Below are 25,577 nucleotides of genomic sequence, written 5' to 3'. Positions count from 1 at the left end.
GAGGGCGAGGAGCAGGAGGAGAAGGAGCAGGAGAAGGAGGGAGTCCCCCTGCCCAAGGAGAAGCCCCCCGCGCCATGAGCCCCGACGAGAAGCCGCCGCCCGGTCGCTCCCGCGGTGACTGGCCGCCGCCGCCACAGCCACAGCCCCAGCCCCAGCCCCAGCCCGGTGCCGGGCGATCGGGGCGGCGGGGCGGGTTCCTGGCCGAGATCCGCACGCCCATCCGCACGGAGCCCTTCCAGGAGCGGTACAGCCTCAGCCCCGGCCGGGAGCTCGGCAGGTGAGCGGGGCCGGGGGGCTGAGGGCTCCCAGCCTTGCGGGGTCCAGGGGCACCCAGCGGGGGCTGAGCCTGCGGCGGGGCAGCCCACGGGGACGTGCCCGTGGCTCTGGCTGGGCTGGAGGGGCGCGGAGAGACGGCGGTGCCCGCCTCTGTCTGTCCCTCCTCCCGCTTGGAAAAGTCGCCCTCGGCTCCTGAGCCTTGCGAACCTGGCTGGGAAGGTGGTGTGGTGTTCCGTGGAAGCCGGTGTGGAGTAGTGGGTAATGCTGATTTCCATTGGAGAGGGAAACCTCCCTTCTTCTTTTTTTTTTTTTTCTTCCTATTTGGGCTTTGTAGTCTGTGACGTGCGGGGAAAAAAAAAAAAAAAACAACAACTTCAGACTCGTTTGGGGTAACAAATGCTCGAGAATAACCTAATGGTGGAACTTCTCAAAGAGTTAAAAAGCTGGTGAAAATCTTGGGTTGGGAAGTGATTCCACACACAGGGTTTAGTCCGTTTATGATTTCAACACCTGTCTGATAGAAAGCAAGGTTTGAGGGAAAAATTCTCTTTGGACGGTTTTTGCGTCTTGGGAACTACATATACGGAGTTTCAGCACCACTGGACCATTTTTTTTTTTGTCTGAAATTCTGTCACTTTTTACAAAAAGAGAAACACTGTGCCTAGAATTGCATGTACTTCATCTCAAGAGTATTCTGATCAAAAAGATTAGATGGAATACCACGGGATATATGTATAACAAGATACCCTCTTCAGTGTATGGTCTTTTCAAGTTATGCTAGCTTAGTTTTACAGTTTATACAGCAGTTTTAGTTTTAGTTTATACAGCACCACAACCAACCCCTTTGGAGCTAAAGAGGAGTTTCAAAGCAAATGTAGCTGCAGTAAGTGTCTCTAACAAAATTTTAGGTTGCCTAGGTGTTAGCTTAATGCTCACTTAGTAACTCTGATGTATTAACTGGAGTTTAAACGTAGTGAACTAAAGCATTCCCATGGGAAGCAGGTGGGAGAAACATCCCTTAGAGTGAGAAAGCTTTTTTTAGCGTGTTGTGACAACATTTTCCAAGGTCTGGAAACTAAAGCTGACTAAATACAGGCTACAAATCAGCCTAAATTCTAAGAAACAGGCAAGAAGCTGTAGGAGGAGTATAGAACAGGATGTCCTGGTATCACTTCTGCTTTTTTTTTTTTTTTTTTTTTTTTAAATTTATTTAAAGTTCAGATGAGTTTTCAGAAAGTATTTTGCAGTTCTGCCATGGAATTAGAGTTTCTCTTAGAGCTGGATGATAGTTATTGGCTTAATCAGAACATGAAATAGATGAAGGTTCCTTCTGGCACGCAAAAGTACAACTGAGATTATTAGCTTTTACCCTATGAACAAGAATTAAGGTACTGCAACAAGTCTTAGTCTGCAGTCTAAAGAAGTAAATCTGAGCATGGCTTTTTTTGTGAGGAATATTTTTTGATCAGAACTATATTTAAAGATGACCTTTGCATGAAGGTTGTGATTTTACACCTGTATGTGTTAAATTGAGTTAAGTGACAGTTCTTAGTGTTTGTCTTGTTTTTGTTCAAGTCCCACATATTTTGGTTCAGACTGTCTTTTTCTCTCCTCAACTTCACAAATGTTTTCACTGTCTTGTCTCTTAGAATATAGAAATCTATACACTTGAATGTATGTGCTTGGGTTTTTATTCAACAATTTTGAATTCTTTTTTTTACTACATTTTGATTTTTAAAAAGTGGATACTTCAGCTCAAGTACTCCCATTAAAGACCATTTTTTGCCAATTTTGTGACAAAGCATAGATGGAAAGTCTCTCCACCCCTCTGACCTGTCATTTTATTGATAACTTGTTAGCACAAATTGTTTCCCTTTTATATGTTCGTAAAAGGTGTAATTCTCAACTTATGGGTGAAGTTTATCTTTACAAAGGACTTGGACAAACTAGCACCCAGGCATGACAGGTTTTCATCCTGGATGAAAAGCAGTCCCTCTGCAGTGCACACAACTGCTTTGAGAATGTAAAGCTAATTCTGTTGCCTCATTCAGTAGCTGGGAAGGTGTTTGCAAGTCTATTGAGGTACAGCTGTTAGGAAAGCCAGGTTATAATGGCTTGGTTATAATGGCCACTCTGGAAAGGAAATCATCTCAAGTTGCTTGGGATGACATGGAAATAGCATTCTTTTAATGAAATCATTACATATATGAATTTTTGGTCCAGTCTTCACAGCCTTACTAATTTTACTGTCCTCAGAATCAGAATGTTCTCACACAGGTCTTCATTTGCATGAGGTTTAAAATCAAACTTACCTGTGATGAATGTTTTTAGGGTGCCTCTTCTCATCAGCTCACTGAGACTTAAATGTTTTCAGACAGTGCTAGCTCGAGTTAAGTTAGCTTGAAGTAGTGTAACCTTAGCAGAGGACAAGACACCAATTGCTTAACTCTTACCATCTGTGCTTAAGCCATAATTGTACTGTAAAATGGGGAACAATACATTTTCTACTACCCAGAGCTTCCTTAAAGAGTCCAGTGTAATTAAATTTTGTTGCTTTGCTCATTTTCCTCAACAAAAAACCTCCTAATTACATAAAGTGTTACTAGACTATTAATTCTTCAGCTTGTTGATGGAGCATTGCACTTTTTGTTTCTTAATGTGAAACAAGCTATACGCATATTGGAAGTCTGTGTACAGAAAATAATACTCCTGATGCTAGAGCTGGCTTGGAGAAAAGCATAAATGTCTGGTCTCCCTGTCTTCTGGAAGGTAAAACAATCACCTTAAATGACTGATCCAAAATAAAGGATCTTCTAGCAAAATAATGGGTGCAGAGCACACATGTAAATAAGTCCAGTGCAATTCAGTTGGTTCTCCTCATTCCCAGTTTTCTGTTTAGGCAGCGAAGCTCATTCTCCACCCAAACCTAAGAATAAGAAATACTGTAATCATCAGAGGAGATTGAAATATTCTTTGTTCCTGGCTAAGTTACCTGGCTATAGTTTCATGTGCAAGCAATGCATGTCTTAAATCCTTTTTTTTTTTTTCCCCCAAAAGAAATACAACTCTGGCATGAACTTTCATATTTCTCGGGTAGCTTTCGGTAATGTGCATCTTAGCAGGACGTGACACTTGTACAATTTTGTGCATCAGTGAGAATGCACCTGCTATCACACTTCTGACCTCAGCTGCTTTCTGCAGAGGCATGGCTAGGGTGAAATAGTGGTGGAAGTAAGTGAAAGTGGGAAAGAGGTGAAGATGAAGACTTACAAGTAGTTGGTTTCACCATTTGAGAATAAATTTATGTGAGTAAACTGTTTGTGAACATCAGAAATGGAATCCCTGCGCTTTGCTGTTTGGAAACCCAAAATTATCAGGGGAAAAAGCCCACACTTCAGAAAAAAAAATTTATAGGAGTTATGTAATAAATTGCATCATATTGTATTGTGGATCTCAGAAAAGTTTTCTGAACTTTATAAAAAGTAAATATATTCACAGGCATTGCTGTTATTCCTGCATTTGTTGTGGTGACAGTGTTTTATAGGTCCCTTAAAAAAATAATGATTAATGTAAGGTTAGTTCTTTGTTGTTCTTAACCTAGGACAACCAAAATTAATTGGTGTGACATAAATGTTCCTGCTTATCTAATTTGACATTTTATTTGTGATTTGACACTTTTCCTTTAAGCTATAATGTGTGCCTGATGAAACAATGCAAACTCTGTTGGCAATCTGAGAAGGTGACATTGAGCTTCTTTGCAATCAGATGTGGTTTATCTTAAATCATAACTCTCGAATGAGACTGAGAACTACTTCTAATTTCCTATTCTTGCCTCCCTCCAAAGCATTTTTATATGTGTTGGGATGACTGGTGGTCTGTTTTCAACTTGGGAAACGTGTGTTAAGTTTTTCATCTCAAAATTGTTTTTCCTTCCATGCAGTGTGGTCTCTGCTGGCTCTTCTCAATACACTGAACTAGCAATAATGGGATCTAACACTCTTTTTCATTGTTTGACGTGTTTTTTTATTAGGAGGTCCGAGAAGCAGGATTTTAAGAAAAGCAAATATGAAGTGTGTGCAATGTAGACTTTGTAAGAAAGCTTGTTTATAGCTGTCTACCTGCTATTCTTTCTCAATCAAAAAGAAATTCTTTAAAATTTTTCTTTGGCTTAACCATACAGTGGGTGCTATCTTTGGATCTTAGCTCTAAAATTTTCTCAGACGTGAATCTAGATCGCTGCACAGAAAATAGTTCTGCTAGCTAGTTGTAAACATCAGGTCTGTCAAGTTTGATCTTTTGGGGGATTGTATTCAGAAAAGATGAGTTCTAACAGGTAGTAGTTAAAATAGCTCTAATTATAGGCATAACCATAAAGAATCTGGGCAGGATTCTTGGTCTCGAACAACTAAGAATTATTATTATTTGTCAGCCAACTGAACTCCCGTGTAACCTGTCCTTTTCATTACGTCACCTATCAGGCTTCTGGCCAGCTCAGCTAAACAGGACATGCGTGGCCACGCACACGGTGGTGGCTCTTGCTGTCCCTTGCTGCTCCGTGAACACTGTTTTATTTCCGTAATGACTAATGCACGATGAATCGGCAACGTTCGGTACTCATTAGGCTAATTAACTTGCTTCCAGATAGATTTTGTGTGTAATTCAGGACAGCACAGTGCTTGAAAGCTGTATTAGAGAGATTTCAAACTTCAGCAAGTATTTTAACACCTTTGGTAGATGAATAGTTATATATTGCACATGACTTTTAGGATACAAAATCCTGTAATATTATTGTCACGCATTTGCAAAGCTCTATAATATTGTCCTTATGTACATGTTCATAATTAAGAATTTCCTCCCAAAAAATTTTATTCAAGACATTGAAAGCATATTCTTACTATTTGTCTACTTACACCAGACAGCTGGTGGGCTGGGCTGTGATCTAGCCTTAATAGACATCGTGCTGTAGATAATGTGTGCTTACACAAAATATTATCCCTAGATGAATAACTGTGGCTGTATCAGTGGTTACGAGTCCAGTTATTTTATTTGAGATTGCCCAGCAAATACCCACTTTGTGGGTGTTTATTCGACTCGATCCATTTAGACTGTGTGATTTTGAAACAAATGCCTGTTAAAAGCAGGCTGACCACAGCTGGGTTTAGCAGTTACATTTCATGGATAGCAGTCTTCTGCCAGCGGGTCAGGAGACGTGAGAGCGAAAACTTTGACACGAGCTGAATTAGTTAATCCTGTGAACTTCGGCTCAGAGGAGGGAGAGGCAAAACCCATTGTAATTGTATTCCAAAACAGATGAAGACTGCTATTTTGGTTTCAGCAACCCTACAGTAAGTTAAGTAAAGAAAACCAAAATAAAGATCTCCAAGCTATTCCTGCAGCTGTATAAGAGCATGCTTATATATAAACAAAAAAAGATCGTTTTGATGAAGATCATGTCAGTATGGTAAGAACTAAAGTAAGTAGGAGAATTCATCATTCGTTAGATGATAGGTATTAATTTAAAAGCCTTTTCAGTCTAAAAAACAGCGCTGTATGAATGGAACTGAGTGGAGTAGGTGGTGTGGGACTGTCGCAGGGAAGTTTAGAGCAGACACTTCAGCCAAAGTGCTGTGGGGGAAGTCTCCTGACGCAAGTGCTGCAGTGTGGTTTTAGCTGCCCTGCTGGCTCGGTGTATCATCATCAGTTGTGTGTTCTGTGGGAGGTGACGCTCATTAACGTGGGCTGAGCACCGTGCTCAGCTCTGCTCAGTGTGCCTTCCTGTTCACCTTAGCACTGCTGCAAAAATCCTGCTAGAAAACTTGATGTTTCTGTTAGAAAACTTGCTTAATTTTATTTAAATCATCCATGTTGCTTACTTACACGGTGAGATTAAGGGACTTTGAGAACTGTTAAACAATCAAAAAACTCTGGCTCGTATCATTTGAGGCACACCATGGTGAAAATACAAAGTGCCATCTTTGAAAATGCAGAGTAGAGTCCGGATAGTGCTTGGCAAGTAGAGCAGGGTTCGGTGAGAGCACTGGTTGCTCTTCCCTTGAATACGGTGGAATATTCTTGAGAAAAGAATAACTGGATTATTGTGAGGTAGTCAGAGAAAGCATAAGTTGCCTTCAATTTGCCTTAATGTATACATTTTGGTTTTGCCAGCTTTTTTAGTTAGCATTTTGAGGATAACTTAATCTTGGGAACTAGCACAGCTCTTTTATGCTGTATCTTTGAAATTCAGATTCTTGGAATTGATAGATTTTTAAAATTCTTTATTTTTCACGGAGGTTGTATTACACTGTGGGCTGGGGTGTTCTTTTAACCACAGGGATCATCACTCAGCAAGGCATCTCTCTAAACTTGGAATAAATCTTAAATGTTCCCATTAATAGGGATTTGGTTCAAGTTTCCTGAGATGTTAATTTATAAAGGCAGTACAGAAGCTGTCACTAATTATAAATAATTCTTTTTTAATTTCAGGGGAAAATTTGCAGTGGTGAAGAAGTGTATCCAGAAAGACACTGAAAAAGAGTTTGCAGCAAAATTCATGAGAAAAAGAAGAAAGGGCCAAGACTGTCGGATGGAAATAATCCACGAAATTGCAGTCCTTGAGCTGGCACAGTGCAACCTTTGGGTCATTAACTTGCATGAAGTTTATGAAACTGCAACAGAGATGATTTTAGTCCTGGAATAGTAAGTATTAGTAATAAGTCCTGAGTAACCTGCAGTATATGCTTAAAATTGACAGTGTAAAAACACCTTGTATCAATGTGAATAATGTGAGAGTTTTTATTGCTTGCCTGTTACCCTTGCTTAACTTTGAAAAGAATTGCTAAGAAAATCACTATTGCAAGAAGTTATGTGCAGTCTCATAATTACTGCAGATTATAATAAATTTCTCTAATTATGTAGTATCTTTCAAAGCTGAAGTATAATTTATGTAGTTTTAAAAATGTTTAATGAAATATGAACTTGTAAAAGAGGAAGAGGAAAAAGCAGTGAGGATCTGTTCATGAACTGAAGTTTTTTTTTCATTGACCATGACAAAGGTGGGGTGAAATCTGTGGGGTTTTTTACCATTGGGATTAGCTGAGTTGATTAGAGCACAGTGCTGCAAACACGAAGGTTGCAGGTTTGATTCCCATACAGGTCATTCACTTAAGAGTTGTATTTGATGATCCTTGTGGGTCCCCTCCAACTCAGAATATTCTGTGATAAGAATCTGATAAGTTATGGAAAAGGTATTAAAGCAACATCATTGTTAAAAAGAAACTATCAAAAACCCCTGCAGCAATAAGCTCTCTAAAGCATTATCCTTTGGGGGAAGGAGAAAGAGGAGGAGGGTTGAGACCTAGAATAGTTTCTTTCAAAGAACCTTTCAAAGAACCTTTAACTTGTGACTCTGCACATGTCTGTGTGGTTTTCTCCACTTGAGTTTGTCCAGATGGGTATTTCTGCAGCTGTTGTGACTGTTCATCTAATCTGCCAGGGGCTTAGATACTTGACAGCTAAGTTCCAAGATGCAGCCAAGTACTTATTGCTAAGTTCCTGTTCAAGCTCTGTGGATTTTAAATGATTTGGAGAACAGTGAGGCTCAGTAGTTTGGAAGTGACTTAACCTGTCTGCTAAGATAAATCTAGTTTGTACAGCTCTTTTCTTACTTGGTATCAAAAAGAAATTGTGAGAAATCTTTTCTCCCAACCACATCTGCTTTAGAATGAGGTGGTGTCTGCTAAGGCAAAGTTCCTTCTAGAATACATTTTTTAAACTTCGTTGTGCCCTCATGGAATTCACAATATATGAAATATTTAAGTATCTGTTATAATGCAAAGCTGTGACAGAGCTTCTGGAGTTTTCACTGCTGTTACTGGAGACTCATAAATATCTGCTTTGAACATTAGCAGAAATTTAAACTAGAACACAGTTTAAATTTCTGGATCCCATAGTGATTTAATATGAGCAGTAGAATCCAAATGAGCAATGGGTTTTGTGATAATTTCAATGCAAAATTGCTGGGCTTCTTTTAGATCTTAATTCTCTTACAGTTGCAAAACTGTTTTAATCCAAAGTATTAACTAGGTTGTTCAGTAATTAGCAAAATTATTTGGCTTATATGCATCAAACAGTCATACCTTGTTTCAGATAAATAGCTGTGTGTTAAGAGTTATAAATTACAAGAACAGTCTTTCCCTGACTTCAGCAAATACGTCTGGATGCTTCTTTAATGTCAACATGTTTCGGAGACATGTTGCAACAAAGCAGGTATGAATGTTAGTGAATTTCTGACATTCTTTATGCAGAGGATTAAAGAACATACCTAGACTGCAAGCTTCTCTAGGGCATTTCAGTTTCTGTTAAGCTTGATGATCTGTGTGGCAGATCTTTATCTTGTGAAGGAGTAAAACAAATAATTGTTGACCACTAACCTTATCTGCTAGGGTTTTTAAGTTTCTTGTCTTGGTGTTGAATCTGCCATAAGGGCTGAGGGGAACACCTTGTGTTTTGCCTTCAGGAACAGAAGTATTAATGTTGCACGGAGGGTTGTCTTTCAAGTGGTATCAATTTTTGACAAAAAAATGAACTTAAAATTGACCACTAACTGTTAAATATTAAGTGTTGAGCAATGGGAAGCAATGAGGCATTACAGTGTTGACTTCAGCTGTACCATAGGAAATTGGTGGCTCTCTGCATCCACCCTGACAACAGTCTCTGTCCGAAGGAATTTTACTGAAAAGGTAGAGAAACTTGGCACATCAAATATGAAAGGAAAAAAAAAGCAAATTTGATAATTTGGGGGCTTGATGCACGTGTACAACCTACCTGGCTTTTTCCAAATTATTTTGAAAGAAAGAACAATAAGAGCATCTGATGCTTAAGAATGGGTGGGTTTTTTGTAAGTGTTCCATCCCCATGTTTTTACACATCTGTGGGAGAGGTAGATGATATTAGCGAGTCATTAGTGCGGCAGATGTTACAGAAACCTTTAAGTGCAACTTCAAAAATCTGAGCCATTCAGTACTGTGTTGTGAAGAGCTTCTGAACTGAGCCCTTACGTGCCAGAGTCTTGTGTAAATATAGCAGACTTTCATTGTGCTTGCTTTAAAAAAAAAAACAACAAAAAAATTGCCTCTATCATCTTGAAGACACAGTAAGTGTTTATCAGATATGCTGGATGAAGTGTCTTTTTCACCTACAGTTATTTGTACCTTGGTAATCTTACTGCTTGTATTGTCTTGGACATTATTTGTTGTCCTGCTTACAGAAGATGTGACTGGTTAGAGTTTCCTGCAGGAAACTATTCGTTTGATATGGGATTCAACAGATAGGATTTTATGCAAAACCACTGTAGTCAGAAATAAATGTGGTGCTCCAATGTCTGTATCTAGTCTATTAGAGCAATTAGCAAAGTTGTTCTAGATGGCAGTCTAAAATCAAGGCTGGAGCTCTTCAGAAAGTGGCAGGGGAAAACGTCTCAAACGGTGGTAGTAACCTTTTGTTTGCATTTCATTGAATTCTTAGGATACCTGATTGGAAAGGATAGGGGGGAAAAAAAAAAACAAACAAACGTGTGTGGGAACCAAGAACTTAAAAGAGTAGTATCTCTCCTCTTATGTCCTCTCATCAGGCGTGGATTTACATTTTTCTCAGGCTTTGGGGATATTGGTTTGTTGTGGTAGCTTTACAATGGGAAAACTATCAGTAAGTGCATTTGCTATCTGATGGTGTAGCTAGCCAAGGGAAGGGGGTATGGCTGTCAGCAGCACTGAACAGGAGCCTTTGCTCACAGTGTTACAGCCACCTTGTTGGGATCTTCTTGTATTATAAGCTTCATGTACAACAAGTAGATGAGTTTCTATTATCTCGCAGAGATAAACCTTTCAAGACAGACTTTTGACCGAGTTTAATATTCAGGAAGGGCATTGTTTCCCTTGCAGACTGTGTGTGATCTCACTCAGCACTGAAATCAGGTATATTCTAGGAACTTGCCTACATATCTGTGCCCCGATGATTTGCACTTCTGAGTCCTTCAGAACACTAACTTAATGTCTGATCCATTAAAGCAGGGGGAATGTTTAATTTTTTTTTTCAGGTGCACCAAAAAGTGTTTTTCTAATGATACGTTGAATGACCATGTAAGTGTATCGTAAGTGCACTTGAAGGAAGTTTGGTGCTGAATTTCGTACACTGCATTGTTAAGAAACATTTCAAGGAAGATAAGTAGTCTCCATTTAATCTAAAGTCAACATGATTGTAACAAAGATTAGTGCTCCAGACTTCCAAATGACTTTATTACTGCTTATCAGCATAAGTGAGCTAAAAGTGTTAGCATGCTCTTCACTGATAAAGAGCAGTTGGATTTCACTTGAAACTAGAGAAGTTCATAGCACAACAGTACTTTCATAAATAAATTAAAGTAGCTAAAGAATTATGGTTGCCATACCTTTCAAGTTTGGAAAGAGTTCTCAGTCTCACTTATTTCTTCCATGCACCTAGCTAGGGGAGCATGTATTAGAGAAATAACGCACTCCAAGTAACATTGGATTTCAAAATGTTGTGCTGTTAAATATTTCCTTATCCTTTTTTCTTTTCTGATTAAAATGGCTTGTTTTCTTAAAGGGTTTGCTGTCCTGAGGATAATTCTTTGCTTTTATCCCCTAGCAACATTTTCTTTCTAGGTGGGTGGGGTGCCCGGTCGTTTGCAAAGTTATTTCATAATGACAAATAGAAAAAAACTACAGTTTAATGGATGATGTGTTCTTAGAGAAAAAAATGCATAAATGTTATTAACACCAGAGAACTCCTGGTCTGCATGTCTGCATACAGAAATCATATTAATGACATGCCATGATACTTTCCTAGCAGATATTTTAATCCCTTCAGTTGTTAGATTTTTATATTTTTTTTTTCCCCAAATCTAGCTGGGGAATACAAAATAACAGAGTTTAAAGTATTGTTAAGGAGCTTGGCAGAACTTGACATAGATGCGTAGGGCAGTCTTTTTGGAGCTCACTTTGACATTGTACTTCCAACCACTTGTGACTGGGTTGGCTCACAGCTAGCTGACTGTTTTGCTTAAGGAAATCAATTAAGCTCACTCCACAGAAACAATACACAAAACAGTCTTGGAGTATCGAATTTCAGTGTGTTCTTGTAAGGGGTTGCTGGTTGCTTCTTACAGTGTGGTAATTTTTGGATAGGGTGAATTGTCCAGAAGAAGTTGTTCTCTCTGCATCCTGAGTAGCGAAGTTGAAATCAAAAAATGAAACTTTGCCTGTGAAGTCGCCGTTCAACTGTTTTGTAAAGCCAAGTGTCTGTGGTGGGTGGGAACAGCAGTGTCTCATAAGTTATGAAGTGGGTGTGCATGTGTAAGGGCTGTATTTGCATGTCTCACTCTTAAAAATGCTGATGATTCCAGGCATCTTCAGAAGTACTGGGAGCTACTTAAATACCTTTTTTTGAAAAGAAGGTTTTTGTGGTTCAAGGGTTTTCTGCTCTCATGTGGTAGCACTGTGTCTCAACTGCAGCGATGGCACATTGTTTCAGCTTCCATTGCCTTGACTTTTATCACTTGTAATTCCGAGTTCTTTAGGTGTAGTATTAGAATTCTAGGTAGCTGACATCTTAGCTTGGTGCCTGCTTCAGTGTTAATGAAGTTACACTAATAAACAAATGGTAACAGATGCCTACCAAGTAGAGATATAGCAAACAGGGCTTTGTAAGGCCCCCCATGCCCTCAACTCCCACTGTTTTTTCGGGTGGGTCTGTTAAATGTAAAGTGTGATCCCTGGTTGACGACAGCAGGTTTTGGGTGCAGGTCCTATTTCACGGAATTAAATATTATATAAGTTAATGTAGAAGTATTTTTTCCTTACTTGAAGTGGCAGAGCTATACCAACAAAATCCCAGTTTCGTTGCCGTAAAACACATTGTGTTAGTAATTTTGGTAGTAGATCTTATCACTGTATCATTATAAATCACTGCTAAAAGGAATTAAATCACTCTTTCAAGTAACATACTATGATATTCCTAAAGCAGAATGTTTAATTTATGGGTTGCAGTAGATGTTTTTCCATCCCTATCTGGAAGATCCAATTGATGTTGCTTTTTCAAAGAATTTGGTTTAGAATATTAGAATACACTAACCAGTAAATACACTTTGTCCATTTTAAAAATGTCATTAATATCTGAATCCTGTTCAAAGCTGAAATATTACTACTGTCACGAATTAAATGAAAAAGGACTGAAGAAAGATGCGACAGTGTCAGGCAGATGCAATTTTTCAAAAGGAATTAAAGTCTTAATATTCTTTTGAAAAAGTAATTTTATTCTTGAGCTCAATCATCTCTGAGATGGAATGAAGAAAAATAATTATTTAATAGACTTTTTAAGAAAATATTAGTTTAATAAATCAAATCATACTACTGTACCAGTAGTAGTATGTACCAGAAAAAGTTAAGATTTACCTTTCTTTTAATTCTTTTTTTTTAAGACAACCTACAAGGGTAAATTTAACAGTAATGAGAATAGCTGGGAAAGCAAAAAAACATTTTAAAAGCCACGAGGCTTTTCAGAGCTCTAGGACTGTAGCAATGAAGTTAATATAGGCAATATGAGAATTTGAGTATATTGAAGTGCTCTTTCTCTGGGGTTGCACAGTCTAAATGCATCGTTTTTGTAGAAATCTCATTTGCCATTATATTCATGTTGAATGTGCCTTCTGGATTGCCTGGGTAATAGAACTTGTTGGGAAAAAAGCAAGCAAAGGCAGAGTAGATGGCGATGCCTCGATAAAGATTGATGCTTGTGCAAGGTCACGTTCGGCATGTCACAGTTTGGTGTAACTGGAGAAGATACTGTCCTCAGGGGCTCCACCATCTTTCACTGCGGGGTGATTAGAGGATTTCATGCAGAACTAAGTCTCTACGTGTTGATTTCATAGCAGTATTTCAGCAATCCACGTGCAAAGTGGCCCCATTCTAATGTTCTCGTGCCCGTTTGGTTTTAGGATGGAGCCTCCGCTCAGTTTATTTTATTTTTGGTGCTACAGGGTTAGGTGGTAAAACACTGTCAGTTCTCTTGAGTCATTGCTATACGGAGATGCTACTGTGTGTGGCTTCTGAGTACTTTAAAAACATTCATTCCTATCTAGTTCTTTTTATATTTTTGTTACTTTGTTATTTATTTAAACATATATAAACAAAAGAGGAAGCAAGCCGAGAGCTAGAAATTTCAGAAGTATTTTTAGATGAAAGATGTTTAGAGACTCAATCCAACCCCGTATACCAGAGACTTCATAAACAATTCATTTACAGGCTTTACATTTCATCTTTTAAGTGCATGCAAAGAGTTTTGAGGAGGATGGGAGGTGGGGCTGCTTTGCTTTATGTTTACAAAGGCTTACCTTAGCCAAATTTTCATGTAGTTTCATAGGAATGGCAAAAAGCAAAAAACACTGTGTTTAAACAAATGTGGCATTCCTCTGAAAGAATAGTCAGTAGTGTTTCCGAAGCAGTCCCCCAAATTTCTGGAGTAATTTATCTTCTCTAACTTAAATGCCTAAAATCTTGGCTTCCTTCTAGAGCTGCCGTACTGCAGAGAACATTTCTGAAGCTTGTCAAATGTGGAATAACCAAAATTACCACTACTGGATGCTACCACCTGCTGCTCTTGCTTGCATGAAATAAAATAGTGCACGTAGAGCAAAACGGGTGCTATAAGTTAGTCTTTGAACTAATAATATTCATATTGCTCTATAGTGCTGCTGGAGGTGAAATCTTTGACCAGTGCGTGGCTGAAAGAGAGGAAGCCTTCAAAGAAAAAGATGTGAAACGACTTATGAGGCAGATATTAGAAGGAGTTTCATTCTTGCACAGAAACAATGTTGTTCATCTCGACTTGAAGGTAAGATTATTGCTGTGTTTTTCTCATCAGTTTCTGAGCTGCTGACTTTCATGCTGGTCATATGTCAAAATAATGCTAATATGTAATTAACACAATTTTTATCTAATTATAGCTTGAATGATAAAATTCAGCCTTTGGGATAGAATGATAAAATTTAACCTTGGGCCTTGCAAGCCTTTTGGAGAGTTTCTGTGACTATGTGAAATATAAACTTCACTTGATTAAGTGAAGTGCAGCGAATTCAAAAGTGGACTTGCCTTGCACCTTTAATTGCAAATGAGTGCTTTGGGTAAGACCTGACTCATTTTTAAAGTGCAATAAAAATGTCTGGGTATTATATGGCCATTGAAAAACAGGTTTGGTTTTTTTTGTATTGAGTTTTAATGAAGCAGAAGGGTGGCAGAGACACTGGTAGTATCAAGTATAATGTTTCAGAATGAAATGTTCATATTGCACTGGTAATGTGTTAAATATGTGTTAAGTACATTTATAGCAGTTCCTTCTTCTTTCCTGATAAAACTGTATAATGTAAGTTAAATGTTTGCCACTTGCTGCCAAACATTTGGCCAACACCCTGTTGGTATATAAAGTATCATAGTTTACTGGGGTAAATAGTTTTTCATAGTGAAAAATAGTTTTGACCCAAATCAAGAGAAAAGTACAGTTGCCATCATACAAAATTACAAGTATCACTCGTGGCCAAGAAGGGAGTTATAGCAGGGATCCAGAAAACTATCCTCTCCAACTTGTCTAAAGCTGTAGATAATTTTCTTCAGCTTCCATCCATACACTCATATGGAAGATGCACCTCTATCTCATTATGAGGTTCAACTAGTTTGTTACTAAGCAAGGCTGTATAAAAAGCAACTTGCATTAAAATTTTTTTAATTCTTTTTTGCATGTCCTATTGTCATATTTACTAAGTATGTTGTAGGCTGCTGCATGTTTGTTCTCTTACTGAGATCCTTACTTGGTTGTATTTTGGCTGTTGTATTACAAAGCTACCAGTAGATTCCAGTATCAAGCTGTGCATACTTAATATATAACTTAGCACATCATCAACCATTCGCCAGCTAAAGCAGATCATGAGTCATGTTTGCACACAAATATGTCACCTGCCTGGTTTTCCAACCATTTATTCAAAGTATACGTGGAATCCTTTAAAACTTTGAGTCATGCACACAGAATATTAATAATTGCACTAAAATAATTAATGGAAAATTTTTAGCAAGTAATGTGAGAGTGAGTGTTCAGAAAGACTAAAAATGAGCAGTTAGACTTCCCTAAAGTTCTAGGATGCTTCAGCAAGATACTCAGTGTCTCTGTAATGGTTGGCCAGCTGACTTTTCTTGAAGCAGAGTGTTTAAAATTAAAACATCTTTTGTAGACAGTATATATTCATACATGTTTGTAGTGAAAGCTGTGGTGTTCCTTAGCACCATCTGTAATCAGAAATGTGTTTTAAATGACTGGCAAAAGCAGACTGGGATGTTGATTACAGCATTTGAACAGGTGTCTTCTTCAAAGTTCAGGAAATGCTTACTTAAAAACTGTCCAACTGATCAGAAAACTTACGTTATAAAATGGGCCGTAGGCAGTTCTCACTGAAAGATCCAGCATTGCTTTCCTGCCTTAAGAAAGCTCGTTAGCAGAGCAAATTGTATAGTGGTTGAGGGTGACCTGTTTATGCATTGCTACAGAGTGCAATGTGTTTTTAAAGGGGGATCTTAATAGGAGTCCTAATTGCAGTGTGATGATTTTCATGGTAAATTAAATTATCAGTCTTTTGCAAAATAAGGTTTGGGGAACACTAATACTCTTCAGAGTATTGGCAAATAAAGGTGATGGACACTGTAGGGTTAAAAACCATGACTTGCAAAGATTAGATTGATGTGCCTTGCGAGACTTTCAAAAAAGGCTTATTTTACAAGGAACTCAAAAATTTAAGTTGGGTGCTGGTTTTGGCTGCGTATTAGTTAGCCCACTGCCCTCAAACCATCATCTGTTGTATAGCATGTCTCGTGCTGCTTTATCTCATGCCTTAAAGCACCGTGGAATTTAGTAAATACTAAATTTTGAGTAAATACTAATTTTGTGATGACATTTGGAAGACATGTATGCGTACTGCTGTTATGCAAGGTGTTTGCCAATAGCAAAGTTCACAAATTCTTGCTGAAGTGTTTTCCTCGTACCATTAGCTTCACCTCTGTGTCTTTAAAGATTTCCGTTTCATTTGTCCCTTACAAATACCTTTGGGAAGGTACATCCAATTTCCCATAAAAAGCCAAATTCTGCACCCACAGAATTTAAACCCAAATGGTTGTCAGTATGTAATGGCTGGCTTGTGGTTGTAGTTTTTTACTGTAAATCGCGTGAACCTGATCTACGACACTGACAGCTGGCTTGCTTTAGCTTCTGTATGCCCTCCTCATAAAGAGAAGATTTTTCCTATGAGACTGAACACTGCAGGAAGAAATGGGGTGTTTTGATGTGGCTTAAGCAAGGTAGCCACCTGATAATTTCTTTCCAAAAGCACGGTTTTACTGAAAGATGGTTGAAATATGGCTGGTTTTTAAATAGCAAAATACAATTAGATAGTCCAGTTTTGACTTGGAGGAAGAGCAAATATAATGCTACCGAGCGCAAATTAAGTATCACTTAACAGTATTGTGTTAATGCCATTTAATTTTCAGGGCGTGCATAGGTTGTAGGCAGGAGTCTTTCATCTCCTCTTAATGGTGCATAAAAACTGCAGAGTAAGGGAAGACTCCTTTCTCTGTGTTCTCATATGCTGTTTGACTTGATCTTGACTTCGTGTTTGGTAAAAGCTTAAAGGAGTTGGGAACGGAAGAGAATTTAAGGCGTGGGGGCTGAGGAAGGACTTGCTGCCTCTTGTCCACAACAGAGACAGATTAAGAGCCCTGTGTGTGGGAGAATGACTGCTCCAAGCAGCGCCCTCCTACACTGGATATTACTCTGACAGCCTTTCCCTTTCTTCTTCTCTGTTGTGTTCAGAGATGGCAACTAGCAAAATCATCATTTCAGATTGTTTTGGGTGTCACTTTACACCGATATTAAGAGAGCAAACTAATGCAATTACAAAAGTGGCCTGTTAGAGTAACAACACAGACTAATTTTCTCAACTGAGTTTTCCAGGTGGATTAAGGCGAAATGTTTATTGCACAGAAGTGTAGTATTAATAGATGTGCAGTTATTTTTTTACTAAAGGAACACCCAATAAACTAAGACAAGAGTTAAAAAATGAAAATAGTAAATTTTCAGAGGAAAAAAAACCCACTTTAATTTGGAGTTCATACCTTTACAGCAATTAGAGCAAAGCTGTTTGTTAATAGGCAGGTATAGAATATCCATGTTCTATGGAGCCTGTTCTGGGTATTTCTTCGTGTATGGGACTTGCACTGCTTATTTTGGGAAAGAAACTGCGATGCAAGCCTGCTATGTCTTGTCTTTTAGTGACTGTTGCATTTTTTCCACTGGTACACATTTACAAAAAAACAAAAACAAAAACAAAAAACAAAACCACCACAACAAAAAAACCTAGCCCCCAAGCAAACTCTGCTGTTACATTTGAATTTCTTAAAGATATGGGGATCCTCTAAATGTTTTTAGGTCAGTCTGCTCAGCCTAGTTTAGTGTCTTTAGACACAATGAAGTTGGGTATCTCAGCTAGTCTGTTTTTCCTGTTTCTGCCCATTTTTTCTTGGATAATTCATGTCTTTTTTTTTTTTTCTAGGGATGTGATTTTTTTATGGTGTTATAAAATTAGATATCTTGCAACATTACTGGAGTTAGGTCTGGTGAGGCATTGATTAGCTTAAAAACCTGATCTTTATTATGTGTCCTTAGTCCTTATGTGTCTTCTTGAAACCCGCTAAAGGTACAAGAAATTAGAGGACCTTAGTTGGAACCTTTAAGCCTCACTGCAGTAGATGGGGAGGGTTTTAAGTGTTGACATTTGATGGTTTTCATCAGCTTTTTGATTAAGTGCTTGAGGGTAAGAGCGAAAAGGCCCTTTTTAGAACGTCCACCAGGAGAGCCTCCAGCCTGCATCTCTCTTGCTTTTGTGGGCTGATCAGCGTTTGGCAAACCGAGATGCATTCTAGCAGTGAAAATAAAGAGAGAAACAGCATTACAGGTGTGGGAAACTGATTTTCCTTTTCTGAAAACTTTATAGAGTAATGGTGTCCAGCTGAAAACTGTGGTAAGTTCAAAGCTATGGCCTCTTTAAGGTTTCATACTGGTGTTTAGACTGTCACTTCACATGAAACCCATAATGATTCCTTACAATAAGAAAATGACTGGTATCTCATTATGAGTTGATTTAGAGCTATGACTCAATTCATACTGTAGACAGAGGGTTTTTTTCTGCATAGGTGTGTTTCGTAGAAGTTTATTTAAAAAAATAAGAACTACTTCTGGCAACTACTTAATCTACTAAAATATTAAATACAAGGCTGAAGGGTTTCACAAAACTTTTCCATTAAAAATGTTGCCCCATTGAAATGTAGAGAACAAACACTTTTCTCGTGCTTTTAATTTGCCTCTTCAGAACTAAACTAGATTTCTCAGCGGGAAGAAGATCTGAGAGGGTAATGAGGGAGATATGGTCAGCTTTTTTGGATGTTTGCTTTTCTAATACATATAGAGAATAACAAATGTGAACTATTAAGTATATGGTGATGTGCCGCTCCAAAAGCCCTTGTAGATCCCAGTTTGTGAAGAAAAAACAGAGAGCTGATCTTAATATGTAGGTTTAGAAACAGAAAATAAGTTGATGACGTCATGGAGTTCGTTTGAAATACCACGGTATAACTTTGCAGGAATCAAAGAAGTTGACTTTATTCAGGTCTTGCAGTGAGGAGAACTGGCCCAAGTTTTTTAAAACGTTCTGTGTTCAAAAGCAAGATTGTTCACGTGCCTTCATGACTGACTTACCGTATGGAGGAGAGAACAGCTCTGTGATTAGGGAGGAAATGTAATTATTGGTGTTACTCCAGTTGGATTATCAGTCCGTGGTTGCGTTGCTGTTCATTCCCTTTTCAACCCCCCTGATGCAAGACAAAATCCAGGTTCCCAGTAAAGGTTCCTTCACTTTCATGGAACTTGTGCTCACCAGAGGCATGAATGCAGTGTCAGTTGTCAGTGTTGCTGTTTGGAGAGGTTAATGATAAAACCCAGTGTGATCCCTGGCCTGGGGGCAGGGGAGGGCACAGTTGTTTTTTGTGTTTTTTTTTTTTTCTGGCAAGGATATGCTTCAGTTGCAAAAATCTAAGACCTGTTGTCTAAAGTTAGTTTTCAGATGATTTTTTTAATTGAGCTAGCATTTAAAATAGTAAAGAACTTTTTCATGACCACGGAGGTGCTTTGAAGGAAGACAGCCAAGATCTAGTGACGTCAGCACAAACAAGTTTATCCGAAGGTGATGCTCTTAAAAACCTGTTTTTCAGGCTGCTATATTTTTTTTAAACTGTTCTTTGGTTAGTGTTCTGTAATACAATTGTTTTGTACTTTGAACAGGATTGAGGCCGCTTGCAACAGACCTTCTTTAAAAAGGTGCAGTCAGAATAGCTTTGGATGTTCAGGGTTTTTGAACTGATTGGGTATTTTTGGACACCCTTCAATGAGAGGTATTTTACCCCATTTGTTGGAAGAAAGTGAGGAGGGAAGGAAGGGTAGTTTAAAAGGTGATACAAAGGACTAAAGGTGCAAACGTGAAGACAGCTATTGGCGTGTGTTTTGTATGTCTTCTAAGCTAACAAAGATTTGATCCTCAGTTCTAAACAGAAAATCCTGCCACTCCTTTTATTTTAGCCTACGTGTCTCTTCAAGATCACCTTGAGCGAAATACATAAATGATCCTGGGTGTCGTACTCGTTGTGGAAGACATTATGCTACTCGTGATCTGAAATAATTATGCAATATGATGTCATAGGCACTAGATTCGGGTGATCCTGAAAGTCTTCTTTTGTTTTTCAGCCCCAAAATATTCTACTAACCAGTAAGTCCCCTCTGGGAGACATTAAGATAGTAGATTTTGGTCTTTCCAGAATAATGAAGAGCAGCGAGGAACTAAGAGAAATTATGGGAACTCCGGAATACGTCGGTAAGTTGTTACTGTAGGAGTGATCTATAGTCCAGGCTTCTGGGGAGTGAAAAGAGAAACTGCCTCCATTTGAAAATGCCAGACTGGCTGTGTCCTTACAGTGTTGCAAGATGGAGTTATCCCTTGGACGTGGCACTGCTCTGAAAGATAGAACTGGCAAGTCTTGCCTATCTGATGAACAGTGATTGTGTGCTTGTATTGGAGTACATGCTTTAGACAATTCTTACCATGATGATAGCAAGTATTACTTGGATTATAAGTTTAAATTCACATATTCAGTCTCTGAATACAATGTTTTAGCCTGTGGAGCTTTGTATCTTTTGTGTGTTTTTGTTTTGTTATGTTTTGTTTTGTTTAAAGCCCAAACCATTCCAGGCCTTGAAAGTATGCTTGAAAATACCTTTAACTGGTGTGGTATGTCTTCATGGTTATGGGTTAGGTTACAGTGCTGGAATATGGAATATTGGATATTTCCGGTTTTTCTTGAGGAAATGTGTTTACAGATTGCTTAATTGGGAAGGAGCCTGGCCTGGCTTCTGAAGATGGCAATAAAGGAAAACATTTTTTTTTTATATATATACTTTAAAATTATAGAAATCACTTAACTTGAACAGAAATATCTTAGTTTTAAAAGACTGTTATGCTTCAGATGGCTTACCTTAAATTTCACCACATGCCCATTATTGCATTATAGAACTCTAATGTAATGTCTGCAAATGACAAAGCCCACTTTTTTTCCCCCCTCAATAGCTCCTGAAATTCTGAGTTACGACCCAATCAGTACAGCAACTGACATGTGGTAAGTTGAACAGATTAATGGTCATCATAACTTCACTGAAAAGGGTTGTTGTTTGGGTTTTTTTAGGAAAAGAAGGCAAACTAAAACAAAGTGCTTTTCTGTTTTTTTTACTTTAAATTTAGGAGCATTGGAGTACTGGCATATGTTATGCTAACAGGGATATCGCCTTTCTTAGGGGATGATAAACAAGAAACATTCCTAAATATATCTCAAATGAACATAAGTTACTCTGGAGAGGACTTTGACCTTGTATCAGAGTCTGCTGTGGATTTCATCAAAACTCTGCTGGTTAAGAAACCCGAGTAAGTAAAATACACAGTTGTATATGCTAACATGTCAGACTGAATTAATTTCAAATGCAGCAAGTGCGAGTGTTTTCATTTTTAAACTATAATGGAACTTTGATTTCATTCTGCTGTTACTGTTTATGTATATGAAAAGAGAATTCCTCCATTTCCATCCAAGCTTGTATAAGTGTTAGTAATTAAAACTCAAATTAGTTTCAGAAAACTGTATATGGTTAATTACAGCATACTGATTCTTCTTGCAGGTACTTTGCTGAAGTCTTTTAAATGAACTGTGCTTTAAGTCCTTCGTTTTAGCTGATAGAGTACCTTGCTCTTTTCTGATTCATTTGTGCCCTTTAGTCAGTCAGTGGGCAGCAAATTGGAAGTTCCAGGTCTCTAAACAGAAGAGCTGCTCTCTGTGGAACTTCACCACTTTTTCATGGGGCATGTCAGCTACTGAAATTGCCTACAGCTTGTCTGTGGGAATACTTGAAGAATGTAAGGGTTGAATAATTTTCCTATACATATAAAAAAAAAAAAACCTGTATAAAATAAACTTTGAAAGTTGGTTGGCAACATGGGAGCATAAACTTGTATTTAGGGTTTCATGAACTCCTTTGTTTTAAATGCCAGCAGTTCATTTTCTTGGTCTCTTCTGGTAAAAGATAGCTGACAATGTGCTTTTTTTCCCCCCTGTTCTATCAGTGTGTCTTTAATACAGTCATATCCTTGGAATAATCTGTAGGGATCTCTTCTGCAAGGGGCTGGATTTTGCATTAATTTGGATGTTTATTTTAGTGCTTTTTTTTTTTTTCCTCTGCAGGGATCGGGCAACTGCAGAAGAATGTCTTCAACATCCATGGTTAGCACAAAGTGATAATCCTGCTTGCAGGGCCTGGAGTAAGAGTGCAGGAGGGGAGACCAGTGATGCCACCCAGAAAGATTCAGATTCTGCCTCCGAAAAATCAGTAGATGCCGAGAAGACCGAAGAGGAAGAATCAATAGTGACAGAAGAACTCATTGTAGTGGCTTCATATACACTGGGACAATGTAGGCAGTCAGAAAAAGAAAAAGTAACTGAGCAGAAAGCCATTTCCAAACGATTTAAATTTGAGGAACCATTGCTGCAGGAAATACCAGGAGAATTCATTTACTGAACTGTGTGAGTGAAGCTTCATAGCTATAACTGGGAGGCAATGTTTTCTACTAAACAAAAGTATCCTAGCCAAGTGAATTTCTGATATGCAATAAATGTTCTAGATAAAAGACAGTGTTGATAAATGGCATACAAGGAAAATGTGCCAAGTTCTTATTTTCATGGAACAGATAAACAAGATTTCAAGTGGCTGGAAGGAGTTTAACAAAGATTATAAGCTTATTTTTGTTTGTAATTTTTATTTCCGGGTTTTTTTGTTGTTGTTGTTGCTTGGTAACAGCGTTTTTGTTAATTGTTCCAGTGTTCTGGAGAAGTTGACATTGGAAGTGTTTCGGTGACAGATGTCAAGAGGAGGATTTTAGGACATGTTTTGCCATTTAATGCAAATATATAATGCTGGGTTTTCCTCAGATGCCTCTTGGCACTCCTGACTTTAGTGGAACTATCTGCTGATCTAAAACTTGTACGAGAGGAGAATTTGATCGACTGGTTCGACATACACACGGTATGATTTTGAAATCCTTATGTTTCTTTGTTTCCATCAGGAAGATGTAAACAAAGACCTGGACTCATATGACATATGCCCAAACACTGGGCTGCTCTTCTCTAGGAAGAGATGCTCGTGTCCCACAGGTAAAGGAATCTGTGCTGGAGATACATCTTTATTTGGGAGCACAGTAAAGTCCTGCTCCTGAAGATGATGTGTTGGCTTAAGTCAGTCACTCATGAGGCAGCTGAGATTGCTCCCTTCCCCTCCTGTGCTGGGTGAGATGTGCCAGTAGAACCCAGCTCAGTGTGACTGAGAGGGGAAAAGAATTACGGAGTCTGATGTAGCTCCTCTGAAGTTATTGAAGTTCTCTCCACTACTTCACCATGTTAGATTAGACAGTATGTCCAACTAATTGATTCCACCTCCCTCAGCACTTGGCTGTGGTTTTACTGGGAGCATGAGGTCATTTCTGCCGTCTCTCTGTTCCTCTTTCTTCCTTTAAGGAAGAAAGAAGCATCCTTAGGCTAAATTGCATTAGCTTGTTCAATATAGCTATCACATGAGGAAGAACATACCGGTTCCCCTGGAACAACAAAGCACAGCTAATGCCTCCTTCCTCCTGATCACTCCCCTTCAGACACTTGGATAAACAGCATGTTGTGTGGTGGGGCAGAGTGGGATTAGGGAGCAGTATGGATGGGTCACAGTTCTCAATGGACGCGGTCCCTCAGAGGACAAATTTAGAACCGACTGGGCATCAAAACTGAGTGGTTTTTGCAATGTACAAATCTGAGGATCTTGGACTGAGTCCTAGTTTTCTAAGAAATCTTTCATATTGATGCTGTTCCAAAGTTTAATTTTTATGTAATTTTGAAGTTTAGTACTATTATATTGCATACCGTTAACTATTCAACTATTTATTTGGTTTCCCTATGCTGTTCCTTTATAATAAACTGACAAAAGTTTCCTTGCTATAAAACAATGAATAGAAACTCTTAAGCTAGTTTTTTTCCCTCTTTTCCATGTTGCTACAGACTTTCCTAATTTCAGATGTATCAAATGTTCTTACTCTGTTCAGTGAGCAGGAGTTCAGGGCTCTGTGCTAAGATTTCAGTTCCTCCTTCACACAAAAGTTAAATGGCTTCTTAACAAGAGCAGCAGTACTGGGGTGATCTGATCAGCAGGGCTGGAATGGTGGGGCCAAAAGCTGTAGTACAGAAGAAAGCTGAACCAAAAGCCGTGTGATGCTGAGTGGGTAGTTTTCTGTAAGGATTTGTGGCCAGAGGTCGGGTTGCCTTCATTTCAAGCCACATCAGAAAAACTGAACGGTTCTATCAGGCTTCTTCCCCTAAGGAATTACATATTGAGTATTCACACAGGTAGGGCAGCTTCTTACTCCTTGAAGACCTTCATATAAGAAAACACCCAGTAGTACTAAGAACTGAATTTGGATGTGTTTTGTGTTGTAATGCAGAGATGCCTTTCGTGCTCTGGAGAAATGAGTCAGTTGCTTGATAGCTCAGGCTGGCTGTCAGCAGGAGTTAGACACGAATCTTAGAGCCAGCAGAGTATTGGTGTTGTCTGGGTGTTTCTGGAGGCAGATGGTAGCTGACCCTTCCTACAGTGCTGATCGGTTTCAGGGTTGTTAGGCAGGACCGTACCTTTCATGAGCATCTTTCTTTTACTGTCCAGTCATTTGCCCAAGACAATTTGCTTGGGTGAGGGGACACTGACTCATGAAATCCTTCTGTGCAAGGTTACAGTTTCTCCCAGCTTCCACCACTGCCGCTTTGACTTTTTTTTTTTGTACATCTGTGCTTCCTTACTTTACAAAGTTGAGCAAAGCAGTGAGGTTGAAGCACACTCACAGCCCACCCGTGCAAAATGTTGCCTCATACATAAATGCTTAATAACTCATGGTTCTTCACAGCAAATCATTTGAACTATTTCAGTTCCTCTTTGTAACCGCAGATCATGTCTCAGATGGAGACTGGTACTAATGGAAAAGAGTAGGTGCTGAGCAGTGTACATTTTGTCCTAGATACACAGTATTTAATGTATGACAGTGAAGCTTAACATGTATACATGAACTGTAAACTTACTACAAGGCCAGCTTCTCTTGAATTGGCTGCTTTGAGATTTCGAGTGGGCTGCATTTGTTTAACTTTTTGTGCCTTAAGGTGGTTTTATAGGGTGTTTTTTAATGTCATTAAGAATTTGTATGAAGTTGTGAAAGTTTAATAGTATAAGTTATAAACAAGGCATCTTAGATTCACCCTGTAACAGGGAAAATTTTCCATAACATTTAACTGCAGGATTATCAGCCAGTCCCACACTCTTGAAGCCGTTTGTGTTCTACTGTGAGCGTGGGTAAAGCTGAAAATGAGGTGTTCGTACCCTACACTGTAGAAAGGGGCTGTTGCGGTCCATGGTTTTGAGAGGTTCAGTTACTAGTGAAGCAACACATCAGGAAGACTGGGAACAAATTGCTAGTTTGTGTGGAAGAGCTGGTTTTCCACAGTTCTGTGAACACGGAGGGC

At 38.7% G+C, this 25,577-nt stretch overlaps 1 protein-coding gene across 1 annotated transcript; it reads left to right on the top strand.

The window, feature by feature from the left end:
* STK17A (serine/threonine kinase 17a) lies at positions 1-24,237 on the top strand. The gene is made up of 7 exons (XM_027901508.1): positions 1-277; positions 6,760-6,972; positions 14,037-14,181; positions 20,179-20,305; positions 21,056-21,104; positions 21,227-21,406; positions 22,215-24,237. The coding sequence occupies exons 1-7, from the start codon at positions 75-77 to the stop codon at positions 22,546-22,548; spliced, it is 1,251 nt and encodes a 416-aa protein (XP_027757309.1). The 5' UTR covers positions 1-74; the 3' UTR covers positions 22,549-24,237.
* The last annotated feature ends 1,340 nt before the right edge of the window (positions 24,238-25,577 follow it).

Source organism: Empidonax traillii, unplaced genomic scaffold, assembly GCF_003031625.1.
Source record: "Empidonax traillii isolate 1590-97213 ecotype Southwest subspecies unplaced genomic scaffold, ASM303162v1 scaffold793:size290412, whole genome shotgun sequence".
NCBI classification, from domain to species: domain Eukaryota; kingdom Metazoa; phylum Chordata; class Aves; order Passeriformes; family Tyrannidae; genus Empidonax; species Empidonax traillii.
This window is presented reverse-complemented; position numbering and strand designations above follow the sequence as displayed.

What these genes read in the sequence shown, in the direction of transcription:
- STK17A (XM_027901508.1), top strand. Translation starts at nt 75, where the DNA reads ATGAGCCCCGACGAGAAGCCGCCGCCCGGTCGCTCCCGCGGTGACTGG. An exon ending in ATGATTTTAGTCCTGGAATA is followed by an intron (nt 6,973 to 14,036) that starts GTAAGTATTAGT and finishes ATTGCTCTATAG; the next exon opens with TGCTGCTGGAGGTGAAATCT. An exon ending in AGTACAGCAACTGACATGTG is followed by an intron (nt 21,105 to 21,226) that starts GTAAGTTGAACA and finishes CTTTAAATTTAG; the next exon opens with GAGCATTGGAGTACTGGCAT.